The following is a 17,004-nucleotide window of genomic DNA, read 5'->3' as shown; positions in this document are numbered from 1 at the left end:
CTTGTCAATTCCCTAGCCTCAGTTTTCTTATCTGTGAAATGGAGAAATCAACTTTGCTTCTTAGGGCCATTGGGCTGATTGACAAATACATGGAAAGCACTAATCATGGTGATTAGAAAAGAAGCATCCAATCAACAAGTTGTTGATAAGAATAAGAATATTAAGGACATTAAATAAGAATATTAATAATATTAATATTATTAATAAGAATATATTAAAATAAGAATATTAATAATAAAAGAAATGCTACTAAAAATAAAATAAAATAAATACTACTATATCAAGTTATTTTAGGATTTAATCAGTTTTCTTCAATTTTTTTTTTTTTAAGATTTTATTTGTCAGAGAGAGAGAGGGAGAGAGAGCGAGCACAAGCAGACAGAATGGCAGGCAGAAGAGAGGGAGAAGCAGGCTCCCTGCCGAGCAAGGAGCCCAATGTGGGACTCGATCCCAGGACTCTGGGATCATGACCTGAGCCAAAGGCAGCTGCTTAACCAACTGAGCCACCCAGGCGTCCCAGTTTTCTTCAGTTATTACTGGTAAACAGTAAGAACCCAAGCTTTTGATCAAAAGCGTTTACTTTACACTCAGAAAATGATCTGGTCCTATTTCCCCTGTTCAAGTAAACTCAGAAGAGAAGGTGGCAGCACTGAGTATTTCATTTAATCTGGAAAATTGACATCTTAAAGTATAATGTCTTCTTGGAACCCTAAATGCAAACATGTAGTGATTTCAATTAGAGCTTTTTCTACCCTAAGAAATATTTATATTATTAGATATAAAAACCTGAGTCAAAAAGTAGAATAGAGAGATATAAACATCAACAATATGTATCACAGAATTTCTGCATCAATCTACATAGACTTCATCATGAAAATTCACACTTTCTGCAGTGGTGTGTTTTCCCATCAGAGTGGCTCTTATTGGAGATGACAAAACTACTGATTGACATCAAATTATAATATTAAGACCAAATTTGTGTCCTGGTGGAAGCCAGTAATGACCAGTGGTACTCATTGCATCCATCATATTAAAGATTTCATTTTTCACCAAATAAATCCTTTCAAGTTAATCTATTTGAGTATTGAACATATGCTGGTACTACTCTTGGTATGGATATTTAAAGTCTACAAAGACATGGCCTTCCACTTCCATCCCAGATAAATACCACAAAGAAAACAGTTAGGGTGACATGGCAGGTGTGGGGCAAGAAGTGCCAGGATTCAGGCAAGCTCCTCGATGACACTGCAGGACGTTGACGGGTTCAACATATAACAGTCCTTGCTCTGTTTTCTCTCCGGACAAGGTGAAGTTATTTTCTAAGAGTGATGATGACTAGAATGAGGTAAATTGTCTTGAAGGAAAAAACAGTTTAGAATGACAGAGGAACTTGACCAAGAGTCAAGATTTAGGCTTTTCATTTTTCTTCTTTGTTAGACACATGGACAGAATTTAGCATGACTATTCCTAATTTTACATGAGGAAAAGTCTAGGTAGTTAGAAGAACAAAATACTATGTGTTAAATCTTCAAGGCTTGAATTATGATTGGAAGAAACAAAAGACAACCGAACTTTTTATGGAGAAGTATCTGCGTCATAGTCATCCAGATTTATATCTTTTAACATTCATTTCTAAAGTAAATATTAAGTACCGCAAATATCAGCATTTTTAAACCAAAAGAAGTTTTAAAATGTGGGGACAGTCCTGCTGCTATGAATAAAATTCTAGAGTCTTTACATTTGGTGTTTTTGGTCAAGAATCAAACATTTTCTTTTCCATCCATTTCTTCCTTTCTTTCAGGCTACCCAGAGTCCCCAGAGTCTTCAGCTCTTTTGGAAAGTTAGCATTTACTGATTAGGCTGCCTCTCCTCCCCTGCATTCAGGGTTCGTGGTGTACTCACACGCGGCAGTGAACTCCCTCAAGTAGTTTACCACGAAAGTTTCACAGTTAAATTAGACTGAGATTTCAGTGACCTTTCCTATTTTTTTTTTTTTTTTTTTGGTCCAACAGAATAAAGGTCTAAGAATGTTCAGAAGATGAGCTGGATGTGGATGAAAAGATACAGACTGAGTGTGTCAAAGTTTCCATTAGGAAAACAGAAGGTTTCTTGCCAAATAGAAACACACAGAAAGAATGTTCACTGCATTTCCACCCCTCCCCTCTCGCTGCTGCTTCAGACCGTTGCCAATTCCATTTACAAACTCTTTAAAAGTGCATCTGAAACAATATCCCACAACTAAATGAAGAGTAAGAAGCATCCCAGACAAAGCACTTTGTCAGAATAAAGTCTTTGATGTTCATCTGAAAGGTGGTCCAGTGGCTTTGGTCCAGTGGGCCCCATCCCCAATCTCTCCATTACCACCATCCTGTAGAGAGCAAACCCTCTCTTGAGCCCCTGAACATGATGAGTTTTCTCATTTTTGTGCCTTTGCTCATGTTGTTCCTACTGTTTCCACAGCTTTGTCTTCCCTTGTTAACCTGAAGCATTCATCTCATCCTTTAAAACCTCACTTGGATCTTCCTCCAGGTCCTCCATGAAACTTTGCTTAATCCTCCTTCTCTCCCCATCCTCTATCTCCTTCCCTGTGCGAGTTGCCCCCTTCTTTTATACTCAAGTAGCGTTTCGTGCACAGGGCTGTTATAACCAGCCTCTGAGTTGCATGGTCCTTGCTTGTTACCACCGTGTTTACCTCCTTCCCTAAAGACAGTGTTCCTCAAGGGCAGAGGTTACATCTTGTTCATATATATATATATATATATATATATTTCCCCCCCCCCGATGTCTTGCAAAGTTTCGGAATGAATGGCTGGCAATCTCCCTAACATTGCAAATACAGAAATGTTGTTCCTTAGGAGGATATATCTCATTACCATTCATATCCACTATTGCAGTAAATCCTCTAGTCCTGTGGGCCATTCTGCCTTTTCTTTATTCACTCTCTTCAGTTCTAAGGGGCCATCCCAGTACAAAACAGGCATGTTCCTGGGACTTCTCAGGCCCACTCCAGTAAGTTGCTCTTTCGTGTAGGTCCTTCTGTACATGGCATTTAGGTCAAGGCTGCAAACTCATAACTCAAAGTGAGGTAATTATTTGGCTCTGATTGCCAAATCCTTTGATTATTGTAGATCAGATGTTGTCTGACTCAGTTATCTGATTTATCTGGTTTGGCATATTGGAATGATCAGATGGATTGGACAGATATCAAGTATCTGCTTTATATTGGCCTGTATGGACGACTTTGTGGGCCAAGTGAACGCCCCACACAGGACTTGTGACATAGTGATGGTTTAATATAAAGTTTTGCAAATTCATTTGAAGATTTGGGGAAACTTGGGGCAGTCTTTTGTCAAACAGGAATCATTTCTGAGCTGTCAAATGAAACTTGGCTATGCCTTAAAAATGTAATGTGCAGACAAGTGGTCCATATATGAACAGTCATGGCCATGAAGAGTGAATAGACCACATTTTGATTTGGCATTTCCTCCAACCTTCAAATCAGTTATTTTTATTATATTATCCAGCTTTCCATTGTTTTTGTTATTCACGGAAAATAACTGAAAAATGAAAAGAGACTATTTTTGTTATTTGGAAAGATTTATCACCATGTAGCATGAGTTCTGTGAAAAAGTAGCTCACATGTTCAGATGGATAAGATTCTTATTAGAAGTTTCATTTATAACACGGATTACCCAGAATTTGGTCTGATGATGTTGATTTCCAAGAATGAGCTGAATTTGGCCAGGGATCAATATCTAAACTGTGTTTGTCATAAAATCCTATAAGTACCATAGGCTGAGAGTTCCTTTCGTGCAGTGACCATCCTTACAAATATTTTAGAACCTTGAGCATAAGCTATCTCATCTAACAAGAACATCTGCCACCTCCAAGGACCTCCATCCTCTACTTCTTTCTACTCAGTTTCCTTCTTTGGTTCCCAGAAACCCCAGCAGAAGGAGAAATTTAAAAGTATCTATTTGCCTGTTACACATGCATAGTTTCCTGTCTTCTCTGGTCCTCGTTCAGCTCCTCCTATCCACCTTTAACTGTGTTATTTGGAAAAGTTAAAAAAAAAAAAAAAAAGGCAATAAAAAGTAGGTAGAGCTTATTGCGCTTCTGTACAACTTACTCTGGTTTTTGTAAGGCCCTTGCAACACAGGCCATGCCTTGTTTTTGTGGCCGCAAAATAATGAGGAAATTTATGAAGTGATCCTTAATAGGAATTTGTCATCAGAAAGCTTCCTTTTCATAGCAGGGGTCTAAGAAAGGAAGAAGGACGGACCACACCCTCCCCAGTAAGCGTGCAGCAAAGCAGTAGCAGCTGGCCTTTATTTTGAAGTAGGAGTCCATTTACTAGTCATTCCATCCCATCCGTTTGTCACGATGTTGTGTAAACAGAGTAGTAGTAAGTGTGACTGTTTCTTATTATTTCTCCTGTTGGTGGCTAGCGTGATCATATTTTTGTTTTCTACAGGCATGAAACCAGATTTAAGCAACGTATGCTGGAACTGACGGACACGAACAACATTGCCTACTTATTCCTCTCAGCAGCCAACAGATGGCTAGAGGTCAGAACGGTACGTCCGTTTCGTGATTTCCAAATGGAATCCAAACAAAAAAGGGGCCTGATGCAAAGAGAGAGACAGTTGTAAAAATTAGTCTTGCACCGAGAGCCACACTAACTTCACTTTTTCCGAACATTAAAATAGCTCAGGTTTGTTTATGTTACAGATGAAATTTGTCATAATGTTTTAGCTAATGGCAAGACAAATAGCCCAAAAAGCAAAAATTCATTTTGTGTTCATTAGTCTCTAGATCGCATAAGTTAATGGAATGGCAAATGTTTGTAGAACTTCATTTTTTTTTTTCAAAAGAACAAATTTGACAAGTGAACAGATGTACTCGTATCCTTCACTGAGCAGGGCAAGCCTGGAAGAGATGGTGACTTTCTGTGTTTTAAGCCAGTGGAGGATCACATTAGCGCAAAATGTAAAAAAACTGCAATTAATCATCTGTCGCCTTCTTCTATCCCTTGTGAAGGAGGAGGACAGCACATGATTTGGCATCATACAGACTTGATCTAGCAAGTTAATTAATTTGAGTCTGTTCCTCATCTGTAAAATAGGAATAAGAAAATGTACTTCATGGGGATATTAGGATGAAAAATAATAATATAAAGCCCTTAGTTTCCTGATTAGCAGGTGCACTCAACAAATGTCTTTTGAATGAAAGGATGAATAAATAAATAAGTGAATGGAAACAGCACCTGCTGTGGTAAGTGGTTCATGAGCCAAACAGCTGGAGTATGAACCAGGAGATGGATGGGACACAAGTTCCAGAAAGGAAGGAAATGTGTTTGCAGACTGGTCTGCATAATCTGTACTATAAATATGCTACTTTGATGGTAATGATGAGTTGTCTGTAATCTTTAAAAAAAAAATAATTTTCTATCGGGGAACCTGGGTGACTCAGTCGTTAAGCCACTGCCTTCAGCTCAGGTCATGATCCCAGGGTGCTGGGCTCCCTGCTCAGTGGAGAGTCTGCTTCTCCCTCTCCCTTTGCCTCTCCCCTCCACCCTCCTTGTGCTCTCCTTCTCAAATAAGTAAATAAAGTCTTTAAAAAAATAAAAATAAAATAAGAAAATAATTATCTATCCATTTGTCCAAAGGAACAGGAAGTTTATCTGTACTATTACAAGGCTATTATGTCTACTATATTCAGGCTTTCAAAACTTAACAGACCAAAGAAGGCAAATAGTAAAAGGAATTTGATGAGTTAGAAATGAAAGAGCCCAAGTATAATCTGAGTTGTTGATGGATGGATACAGGTTGGTATGGATTCTTGAACCGTGCCCCTGCCCCCGTCTTGGGCTTTAATCATCATGATTTCCCACTGGTTTACAGAGACTCTCTTCCACTTTATTAGTTACAATGTAGTAATTATTCAGTGACATAACACAATTATATTTTACAAATTTTAGATAGAAGCATTGGTTGTTGATAACAAATTCCTTCCAGCTAGCTGTAGGGGTTGGGCAAAATGTCTCCTGAATTACCTATAGAGAGCATAAAGGCAGATGAAGTGTTGCTTGATTTATAACAGAACTAAGACATTATTCCCAGATCCTATCCAGACCCTAATTCATTGTTTTAAACTTCTATTTGTTTTTTAAATTTGTTTTCTCTAAGGAAGAAAAAAAAAAAAAAAACCCAATCATATCTGAAAAACAGAATAAATCATGAAAGAACTTGATGAAAGAATGTCCCCAAATCATGATAGAAAATGTCAATGGTTACCTTCGTTGTTTGATTTTTCTTAACTTGGAGATCAAGCAGGTGTTTTAGGGGGCAAGTGTGTTTGCTTTGGACTTGAGGTGAATGTCTGACTGGACTCCTGTTTCTGTTCTTTAGCACTTCCTACTGTCAGGTTAATGGACAAGTGTTTAACAAGAATATTCAAGCAAACCATATGTTCTGCTCTCATAGCCAAAAGACAAGATATTAGAGCTTTCAGACTGCCAAGAAAGGGGAGGTCAGGAGAAATTAGAGAGGAAGAGTGGCCAGATTCAGAATGGCTTTAGTTCAGTTTGACTCATGGCTCATTACTTTAAACCCCATGTGAAAAGGCAGCAGGACAACCCAAATGTAAAAGAATTCAAGTTTTCAGCTGTAGAGACCTAAAGAAAATACTGATGTTGAAACAGGAATGGCAGGCTCTGCCATCCATTCTGTTCCTTGAAGATACATTTGTTTGTGTGTCTTGTCTTTGTTTTCTGTGTATTTTGATCCTTCCAAGAATTCTTGTCTGGTCTCTCCCTTAAAAACAATACAAAAAAAAAAAAAAAAAAAAAAGGACCTTTTGCTTCTGTTTCTGGTGGGTAAAAGTAAGTTTTGGAAAGGAACTTGCTGATTTATTGTAAAATTCCAGACATCTCTGCTGACAGAAATCAGGGTCCAAAGTCTTTTGTTTAGATTTGTCTTTTTTGCCTAATTGTGTGTGTTAGTAAGTTTATGTGGGTATGCACACACACACACACACACACACACACACCCCTCTAGACAACCCCAGTGATCCAACCTAAACTAGTCAGATTCACTCTCTTCTTCTCAGTACCTTGAGAGTTTTCGTTAGAACCAGGATATTATTCAAAATATGTTAATATCAGAATCTTTATTCAACTACAAATGTGTAATTCAAGAACATATGCTATAGTAGGAGTATGGAATCAGTTAATTAGGTAACTCTTTTTAGGAAGTAACTTTTCTTCCAGTTGTATACATATAATGACCTCATTACTATTGTGCTCTTGTGGACACATCTCCATCACTGGAGACATGATTTCATTTTGAAATAAGTGGATCTTGTATCAGAAACATGGATGTTGAGATACAGGACCTTGGGGACAAGGGTGTGAACTGTTCTCTGACCCCCACAGCTGGACATATTCTGCCTTGTAAGTCATTAGAAAAATAAGTAATGAAAACTTCTATTTGGTTCACTGAATCTGCATTGATCTTACTTACCCACAGCAACAACACACCCCCTCCTTTCTCTGTTCTTTGCCATATTCCTCATTTAGCAAAAATATCTGCTCATAGCTAATATTCTTAGAGTTCCCGTAGCAGAAACACAACTAACCGGCACAAGGAAGGTTGGGGCATTAGGCATAAATCAGAAGAAACCAACAGGATTTTCTGATGCAGATCTGGGGATTTCACCAACTCTAATTCATGGACTCATCACCTTCATAAAGAGAAAGAGGAGAAAACTTATCATTGCTTTCTGTGGCTATTTTTCACTTCCCTTCCTCTTCACTCTCAGTTCGAGCTTTCAGAAGCAATGCCACTGAATTCCCTGGATGGAAAATCTCAAGAGAAGGAAGGAGGAGGAACCAGAGAAACACCTCTTGTGGGATTTCAGAAGATCCATGAGCCCCATCCCATTTTTGTTTATTCTCTAATTTATTTTAAATATATGGCTCTCGTTTCTTTTCCTGGTCAAGTTAAGCAAGAGCTAAGACAATCACAAGTTATTCCCTTTCTCTGAGTCAACAGCTTTCCCTATGGACTACATAGCCCTGCCCACCATAGTCACTTCATATTCGTTCCGAATTAGGAAAAAAATGAAGGTCACAATACACTCGCATCAAAAAAGGACGAGAGTCTAAAAGAATAATTTGGCTAGTGGGAAAGGAGCTGGATTGTGACCACCCGGTTTGCTTTGGCAGAGAGGGGAGTGTAGTTCCTCTGGTGCCAAGTGAAGTGGGCCCCAGTCATGTGCAGGGTGTCTCTACAGCCTAACCTTTGAATGCTGCTTGCGTCCTTTGTTCAGCACGGCGTTTTCTCTTCAGCCCTGCACTAAACAGTTCCAGTTCTTTGGCATCGGTGTTTCCATTTGCGAAAATTGTGTAACTCTATCTAAAGGCTGTCTTTCCAAGGCTTTGTCTTGCTGTGTGGTGAAAGGATAAAAGAAAATTCACATCAGGAAGCCAAAAAAAACCAAAAACCACCCAAAAACAAAAAAACTTTAACATCAACAGGCTTAAGTGAAAATAGCCTTCAGGGTGAGCTTGCACGAGAGTTGATTTTACAAAACAGCACAGAACTTTTCTGTGTATTCCTAACTCCAGCACAGACAGGTGTGCTCTGATCTTGTGGTTGGGAGGCCCTACTCTATGCTCCCAGGTACTCAGTGGTACGAGAGAGTGGTACTGCTGAGGGCTGCGTAGAGATTATGTTGCTGTTAACCATTTGTAAGTCTGTTTTATAGAAAATTTCCATTTTCACTATAATCCCATAGATAGATACATGTCATTGAATCACTAGAAATCTGGACAAAGAGGCCTCTCTTTTGACTTGGAAATCAGAGGCTTATCCCTGGAAGGAGTGTTGCATTCACAAACTCGATGGAAGTTATAGTTTATCACTATCCAGATACAATGTCCGGCAGTGGGGCCCTCTTGGAGAACTGGCTATTTTTATGTGCAGTAGCTTCTGTTTCGTTTTGACCACAGGTGTGTTTTCATGGAATGTATTAGTTAGGATGGGTAAGGGCTAAGCAGTAAAATGAATACTGCTAGTGATCCCTAAGAATTTGCTCTCTTTTGTGTGAGTTATTCAGATCAGCCACTTCTCCTTTCTTAATTGATTGCCTTGAAATTATTTTGTTGTTGGCATATTGCAAAGAAAGGAAAGAAGGTGTAAGTATAGAATCACTTTGTAACTCATTAAACTTGTTAAGTGGCTCCTTCAGCTCAGTGGGGGGTCTGCTTCTCCTCTTGCCTGCCTCTCCCTCTGCTTGTGTGCACTGTCTCTCTCTCCTTCTGTCTCTCTCTGTGACAAATTAATAAATAAAATCTTTAAAAAATGGTAAATGAAGTGAAAAATAGAGAGCTAACACAAGCTCTTACTATCAATCAACTTCACACATCTGTACTCCTGAACGATTTGAAGGGAAGTTAATGGAACTTAGTGATTTTGCTATGAGTCTTCTTGATAAAAGTGGTGCACAAAGGAGCTTCCTTTCTTATGCAGATCAAAGTGAAATTCTGAATAATTACTCTAAAACATTCCAATTCATTACAAAAAAGTTTAGTTTTAGTTTTTTTTAGAAAAAATAATTTTTCTGACACCAAAACTCATACTCTTCATTACAGAGAGCACCTAGCACAATCCATGTCCCACAGTCCTGCCCCTGCAAATGTTACTTTTTTCCTTTCAATACTCCATAGAAAAAAGATTTTTGAGCAATGGCAATAGTCCAGGAGTGATCTGAAACTATCTAGCTGGTATAACTAGAAGACAAGAAGAATAGCACTCTCTTAAAAAAGGGATGAGGAATATTTTTTATAATAAATAAAATAACTTTGTTATATAGCTACTAAGCTGCAGACATACTGGCTTTTAAGCTCTTGTATCTATATGAATTTAGTAGACTGTAGATTTTGAAAACGGGTTCATCCCCTGGAAAGTGTGCTATCAATGTACTTCCAAAAGCTATTCCTTACTGCTGAGATGTCAAAAACATTTATCTCTATACATTATCTTTAATAAAAAATAAAATAAGAAAATAAGATAAAAACAGAGAGGGAAACAAATTATAATAGAATCTTACATATAGAGAACAAAATGAGGGTTGCTGGAGGGAAGGTGACTGGTGGGTGGATGGACTAAACAGGTGATGGGCATTAAGGAGGGCACTCGCTGGGATGAGCATTGAGGATTGTAGGTGGGTGATGAATCACTGCAATCTGCTCCTCAAACCAGTGCTGCACTGTATATTAACTATCTTGAAGTTAAATAAAAAACATATGTATACTTTATATATGTAAAATAAATATCTTACAAATAGAAATCTATATAAATATTAAGATATTATACTTTATATATAAATTTTGACATATTTTATATACTGGACTCTTAAAAATAACAGTGTCTGATGATCATACTGAGAATCTTTCAAGTAGTTTTAAAAACATTAGCCATGAAAGAGAGCCAGAAAATATATATTACCTCAAACTTACTCATCAGCCTCCTCTCTTCCCTCCCTTTGTCTGTTTTCACTTCTCTTGCTGGCAGTATTGCCAGGCTAAGGCTATTTATCTATTACCAGAATTATCATTTTTAAGTCAATAGAAAATAATTAAATCATCTAACCGAATCAACCATTTAGCTCTATATAATGAGTGAATCCAGACCCCAATATAAAATATAAGGTTCCATAGTCAATTTAACGGGGAGAGGTGTGATGTGAGAGAAAGAGAGAAAAAGAGAAGAAAAGAGATAGATCGAGTGCATAATGTTTTGCATTTCCTTCATAATGTTTACCTTAAGCCTACTGTCTACTATCCATTTCTTGAAACTCTGTGATTATTTTATTGTTATACTTTAAAAGGAATGTACACAATTTTGAAAAAGAAAAAGTTGGATGCATCACAATTCTGGACAAAGTATATTACAAATCTGTAGTGATCAAGGCAATGTGGTACCGGCACAAAAACAGACATATCAATCAGTGGAACAGAATAGAAAAACCCAGAAATCGCCCCACAACATTTTGGTCAACTAACCTTCCACAAACCAGAAAAGAATATCCAATGGGAAAAAGACTGTCTCTTCAACAAATGTTGGGAAAACTGGATAGCCACATGCAGATGTGAAATGTCCAGAAATGAAACTGGACCACTTTCGTTACATCATGCACAAAAATAAATTCAAAATAGAAGAAAGACCTAAATATAAGACAGAAAACCATAAAAATCCTAGAGGAGAACCCAGGGAGCAACTTCTTTGACATCATCTACAGCAGCTTCTTACTAGACACTACCTCTCTGGAGGCAAGGGACACAAAAGCGAAAATGAACTATTGGGACTTCATCAAGACAAAAGGCTTCTGCACAGGGAAGGAAACAATCAGCAAAACTAAAAAACATTGCATTGTCTTTTAGTTTTGGAATGGGAGAAGGTATTTGCAAAAGACATATCTGATAAAGGGTTAGTACCAAGAATCTATGAAGAACTTATCAAACTCAACACCCCAAAAATAAATAATCCAGTCAAGAAATGGGCAGAAGACATGAATAAACATTTTTTCAAAGAAGACATCCAGATGGCCAACAGACACATGAAAAGATGCTCCACAACACTCAGCATCAGGGAATACAAATCAAAACCACAATGAGATACCATCTCACACCTGTCAGAATGGCTTAAATTAACAACATAGGAAAAAAAAGATGTTGGCGAGGATATGGAGACAAAGGAACCCTCCTGCCCTGCTAGTGAGAATGCAAACTGGTGAAGACCCTCTGGAAAACAGTATGGAGGTTCCTCACAAAGTTAAAAATAAAACTAACTTATGACCCAGGAATTGCACTACCAAGTATTTGCCCAAAGAATGCAGAAATACTGATTTAAAGGGACACACGCATCCCGATGTTTATAACAGCATTATCAACAATAGCCAAATTGTAGAAAGTGCCCAAGTGTCCATTGACTGATGGATAAAGAAGCAGAATATTACTCATCCATAAAAAAAGAAGCAGTGTTCACTTCGGCAGCACATACACTAAAAACAGAATGAAATCTTGCCATTTGCAACAACGTGGATGGAGCTAGAGAGTGAAATAAGTCAGTCAGAGAAAAACAAATACCATATGATTTTACTCATATGTGGAATTTAAGAAATGAAACAGATGAACATGGGGGGAAAAGAGAGAGAGAGGCAAACCATAAAACACACTTTTAACTATAGAGAACAAAGAGGGTTGATGAAGGGGAGGTGGATGGGGAGATGTGCTAAATGGGCAGTGGACTCTAAGGAGGGCACTTGCGATGAGTATTGGGTGTTCTATCCAAGTGATGGATCACTGCATTCTACTCCTGAAACTAACATATGTTAACATATGTTAACTAAGTGAAATTTTTTTAAAAACCAATGCGCGCGCACACACACACACACACACACGAGAATGACTATATGAATGAACAAAGCTCTTCCTCCCAATAAGGTCATCTGGGAAGGAGTGGAGAATAGAAGTTAATAAAAAGGTGCCTTGATTCAAATCCTTAGTGTGTCCTTTACCCACAGAAATTTCTCTGAAGCTGAATGGCGTGTTTCTTTATATCAAGCTGGGAGGAAGGGCCTTACTCAAAGTATCTCCTGATACTAACTTACTCTGGGACTCATCACAGAAAATTTTTATGAGTCTTTTTATAAAAGATAATATAGAAGTTACAAATTTATGGCAGACCTTCAGAAATATTAACTTTGCACAGAGGGCTGGAAGGAAAAATTCGTATTCCAAGAGTGGCCCAGACTGGTTAGATTATGCACCCGTGTAGTTGTTGCTTCAAATAAAGGGAAAAGAAAGAAGTACTGTCTAATGGAGATGTGACGAGTTGTTAACACATGGTCCAACGGGAAGAAGCAATCAAAGGAGTATTTACTACCTCTTGGGAATTTACTGCCTCAAGAGAGTAACTCTGCATGATTTCTTTCTTTATTCTTTGTAAAGATCATGGAAATCATTATGGAATTAAATTTTAGAGGCTTTTTGTAACCTTTGATGTTTTATGGCGCATATAAACTTTTAAGCTTCTTCAAACATTTGAAAATCATCCAGAGGAAAAAAGACATCCTGGTACATGGAGGTGGTGAAATCCAATGGGTATTTAATCTTTTCTGAGTCCTTTCAAAGTCTTTGAATTAGGTATCATTTCTATTTCCCAAAGAAACTGAGTTTCAAAGGGGTTTAAAGTATTTGTGTGGTAATTGGCAAAGTCTGGGATTATTGATTCCTCTTCAAGACCTGGATCTTTGGATGTGTTCTAAAAAGAGGCAGGAATGCACACATGTGAGCGGATTTGAGTAACATCATTTGTTGACGCCAGCATGTTAAACACTCCCATTACTGTCATTAAAGCCTTATCACCTAGTTATTAGGTTTTGGATTTTTTTCTTTTTAGGGATCAGAGACATGTCTAGCTAGGAAGGTCACAAGTGAAATGAGACTTGAAATAGTTCTAGAGGTGCTCATGCCTGAAATGTTACCTGCTTCTGGTACATATGACTCATCAGCATGAAAAGTTTTTAAGATTTCTTTTTCAAATGATAAGACATAACAGTGACTAAGAGTGCTGGGGAATGGGAAAGGAAGAAGTGTTCAAAAATGGACAGATGTGGGGTGTCTGAGTGGCTTAGTCGGTTAAGCATCCAACCCTTGATTTCAGCTCAGTTCATGATCTCAGAGTTGTGGCATTGAGTCCCACATTGACCATGACCTTGCTTAAGATTCTCTCCCTCTCCCTCTACCCTTCCACACACCCCCTGTGCTCTCTCTTTCTCTCTTAAATCCATAAATAAAATCTTTTTTTTTTTTAAAGAAAGAAAATGGACAGAAGTGCCCTGTTTCTTATTTGAGAAAGACTGACTTCAATGAATTTTTTAAAATTTCATAGAAGAGTTTATCACTGATAGACCATAGATAATTCAGATGCTCTAAGACAGGCCCACACTTCCCATTTATGACTAAATATAACCCTTTTTCTTATTTCATGGAATCTGGAGGTTTGATGTCCCAGACTCTGAACCCAGATATTCAACAAAAAGTTTAGATATCAGTCTCAACAAGGCAGCCAGAAGCAAATTTCTGCAGGTCCCTTACTACATCGCACAAGGGAGATAGGTCATAACCCAGAAATAAACACATATGAAATTTAAGGTAGGAAATAAAAAGTCTCCAAATAATTGCTTATCTGGCAACACAGTGCAATAGAAAGGGCCGGTGGGGGTGGGGAGCGGAGGAGAAAAAGAAACCCTTTGTCTGTTGCTGGTTGGGCCACAAATTGGAGCTGAATTTCTGGCAAGAGACAGACTTCTCTGAATCCATTTCTGCATGGATACAATGAGATCACTGAACTACGCCCATTCCAGCCTTAACGTGGTGAGTCGGCATTCATCCCTATCTTCGGTAGCCTTCCTCAGAAGCTTAACAGGACACACAAGAAGTGATGTGTACTGTCTTGGTGATCACATCTGTAAATTGATTGGGATCTTTTAAGAACTTGAGGAGAATCTTTTAACGCCTTTTCTTGCTTCTTTCTAGGATTATCTGGGAGCTTGCATTGTCCTCACGGCGTCCATTGCCTCCATCAGCGGCTCTTCCAATTCTGGATTGGTGGGTTTGGGTCTTCTGTATGCACTGACGGTAGGTATGGATGAAAACACCTCTTTTCATGTAGTGTTGGAGGTACTTTCTCTAGCTGTTATCAACTCCTATTCATGGACATAAGAGGAGCAGATTGAAATTCGTAACAAAATGACCTCTTGCAAATAATGGAGATTGGGGTATAAACCCAGCATTTTAGGACACTGTGGATTCATTTCTAATACTGCAAACTGGTTTTTAAAAACTCCTCAGAAACTATGGTGAGAGCACTTCCAAGGCTATTTGAGAGCCTTGTCTTAAGTTGTTCACAGCCTATTTGGGGACACTAAAATGAATATGAATATAAATGAGATAAGTGCAAACAGAGGTACATGCAACTTGTGCAGGGAAATCGGAGGACAGTTTATGAATCATTGACATGTGAGGACCCTTGAAGAAGAGTGGACATCTCCTTTTCCTGCTTTATCCCATAACACCCTCCCTGGTGTTATGAATTGTACTACATAATGTACACTAACTGTCCAAGTCGTCCTATCCTAAGATATCCAGTGATTATAAAGATCGTTACTTTATTTCAAATGTGTTAACTTCTTTTTGTCACTTGACACAGATAACCAATTACTTGAACTGGGTTGTGAGGAACTTGGCTGACCTGGAGGTCCAGATGGGGGCAGTGAAGAAAGTGAACAGTTTCTTGACTATGGAATCTGAGAACTATGAAGGCACTATGGGTATTGTTCTGAATATTATTTTGTTTCACTCAAATATTTATTTTATACCACTATTAGTTGTATGTCAGACATATTGTCATTCTTGCTTTTTTTCTCCACTTTAATATCCAGAGAATCCCTTCTCGTCTTGACCTTGCTTTATGAGGTACACCTGAAATGATAAAACTATTTAGGCTTGAAAAGTTTGGGATACGACAGACTCCAAATGGGTATTATATAGTAATAGTTAAAGATAATTATAAAGAATATTACATTCATTACCAGCTTACACTATGAACTATTACATTCTCTTTCTCAAGATCCTATTAACTAACCTAGATGTCAAGAAACTTGGATCTTACTCACTGAGATTCTCAGCTTTGCTAGAATAAAATTGGCAGGGAATTCAATACTGAAGATAGAATGATCTTTCTTAAATTCAAATTTCATGCTTAAAATGCATTCTTCTGGGCGCCTGGGTGGCTAAGTGGGTTAAAGCCTCTGTCTTCAGCTCGGGTCATGATCTCAGGGTCCTGGGATGGAGCCCCGCATAGGGCTTTCTGCTCAGTGGGGAGCCTGCTTCCCCCTCTCTCTCTGCCTGTCTCTCTGCCTACTTGTGACTTCTCTCTCTGTCAAATAAATAAATAAAATCTTTAAAATGCATTCTTCTGCCTAAATCCTTCTATAGCTATCTGGGTCTTCAAGGACAAAATCCAGATAAGTTAGCTAAGACCACTAGACTCTTCATCAGTTCCTTGCCCACATATCTGGACTCATCTCTCATCACCTATCCAACATGCTGTGGTTTCTTATTATCTTTGTTCTCTCCATATATATTTGAAACAAATCTCCCCATCCCTAGTCCTTTAAGACTCATCTCAATCACCATCTTCTCTTGAAGTTCTCCTGGAACTCTCAGGTTATGCCATCTATGCTCCCGGAGCGCCTTGGGCTGGACTCCATCATGTGACTGCATGCAGTACTGTAGATTCTGATGCTTCCCCAGGATGCAGGGAGGCATGAATTGAGGCATGACTTCCATCTCCATATTCCCAAGACCTTGCACAACACCTCTCACATTTTTAGGCACTCAGCTGCTTGATGATTGATGGACTGAACACATGAATCAACTCACAGATGAAGTATCTTCAGTAGAATCAAGTGGTAGAATGCAGGAAAGACGTGATAGTTCATGCTTCAGAAAGAAACATGCACAAAAACTATTTTGAAAGTTCTCAATCATTAGGCCTTTGCTCTGAATGTAATTTCAGTTTTAAAAAGATACAGAATTTGGCTCAGTATGACGTTAAATTTATTTAAAAAAGGATATGTTTGCATGTAAAAACATATATAAGTATGTGTCTGTTTCTTCCTGTCTCTCTCTCTCCCTCCTTGTCCCTCCTGCTCCTTGTCTCCTTCTCGCCCTCTGATTTCCCCTATCCCACTCTCACCCCCCAGACCCCGCTCAAGTTCCAGAACATTGGCCGCAGGAAGGAGAGATCAAGATTCATGACCTGTGTGTGAGATATGAAAATAATCTGAAACCTGTTCTTAAGCACGTCAAAGCTTACATCAAACCCGGGCAAAAGGTATGGAATTCACTGCCATTTGTTTCATACAGATCAG

The 17,004-nt window shown here is 38.4% G+C and overlaps 1 protein-coding gene across 12 annotated transcripts in view; it reads left to right on the top strand.

Annotated features, from left to right (window-relative positions):
* Window positions 1–17,004, top strand: part of ABCC9 (ATP binding cassette subfamily C member 9) — a 158,150-nt gene that overhangs the window by 123,098 nt on the left and 18,048 nt on the right. For all 12 annotated transcript variants that reach the window (XM_059185727.1, XM_059185722.1, XM_059185716.1 and 9 more), the window contains 4 exons: window positions 4,475–4,577; window positions 14,606–14,707; window positions 15,279–15,399; window positions 16,837–16,967. In XM_059185727.1, the coding sequence (XP_059041710.1) occupies window positions 4,475–4,577; window positions 14,606–14,707; window positions 15,279–15,399; window positions 16,837–16,967 (457 nt within the window). The remainder of the gene's footprint in view (window positions 1–4,474; window positions 4,578–14,605; window positions 14,708–15,278; window positions 15,400–16,836; window positions 16,968–17,004) is intronic.

The sequence above is a fragment of the Mustela lutreola genome, chromosome 8 (assembly GCF_030435805.1).
Source record: "Mustela lutreola isolate mMusLut2 chromosome 8, mMusLut2.pri, whole genome shotgun sequence".
Classification (NCBI taxonomy): Eukaryota; Metazoa; Chordata; class Mammalia; order Carnivora; family Mustelidae; genus Mustela; species Mustela lutreola.
This window is presented reverse-complemented; position numbering and strand designations above follow the sequence as displayed.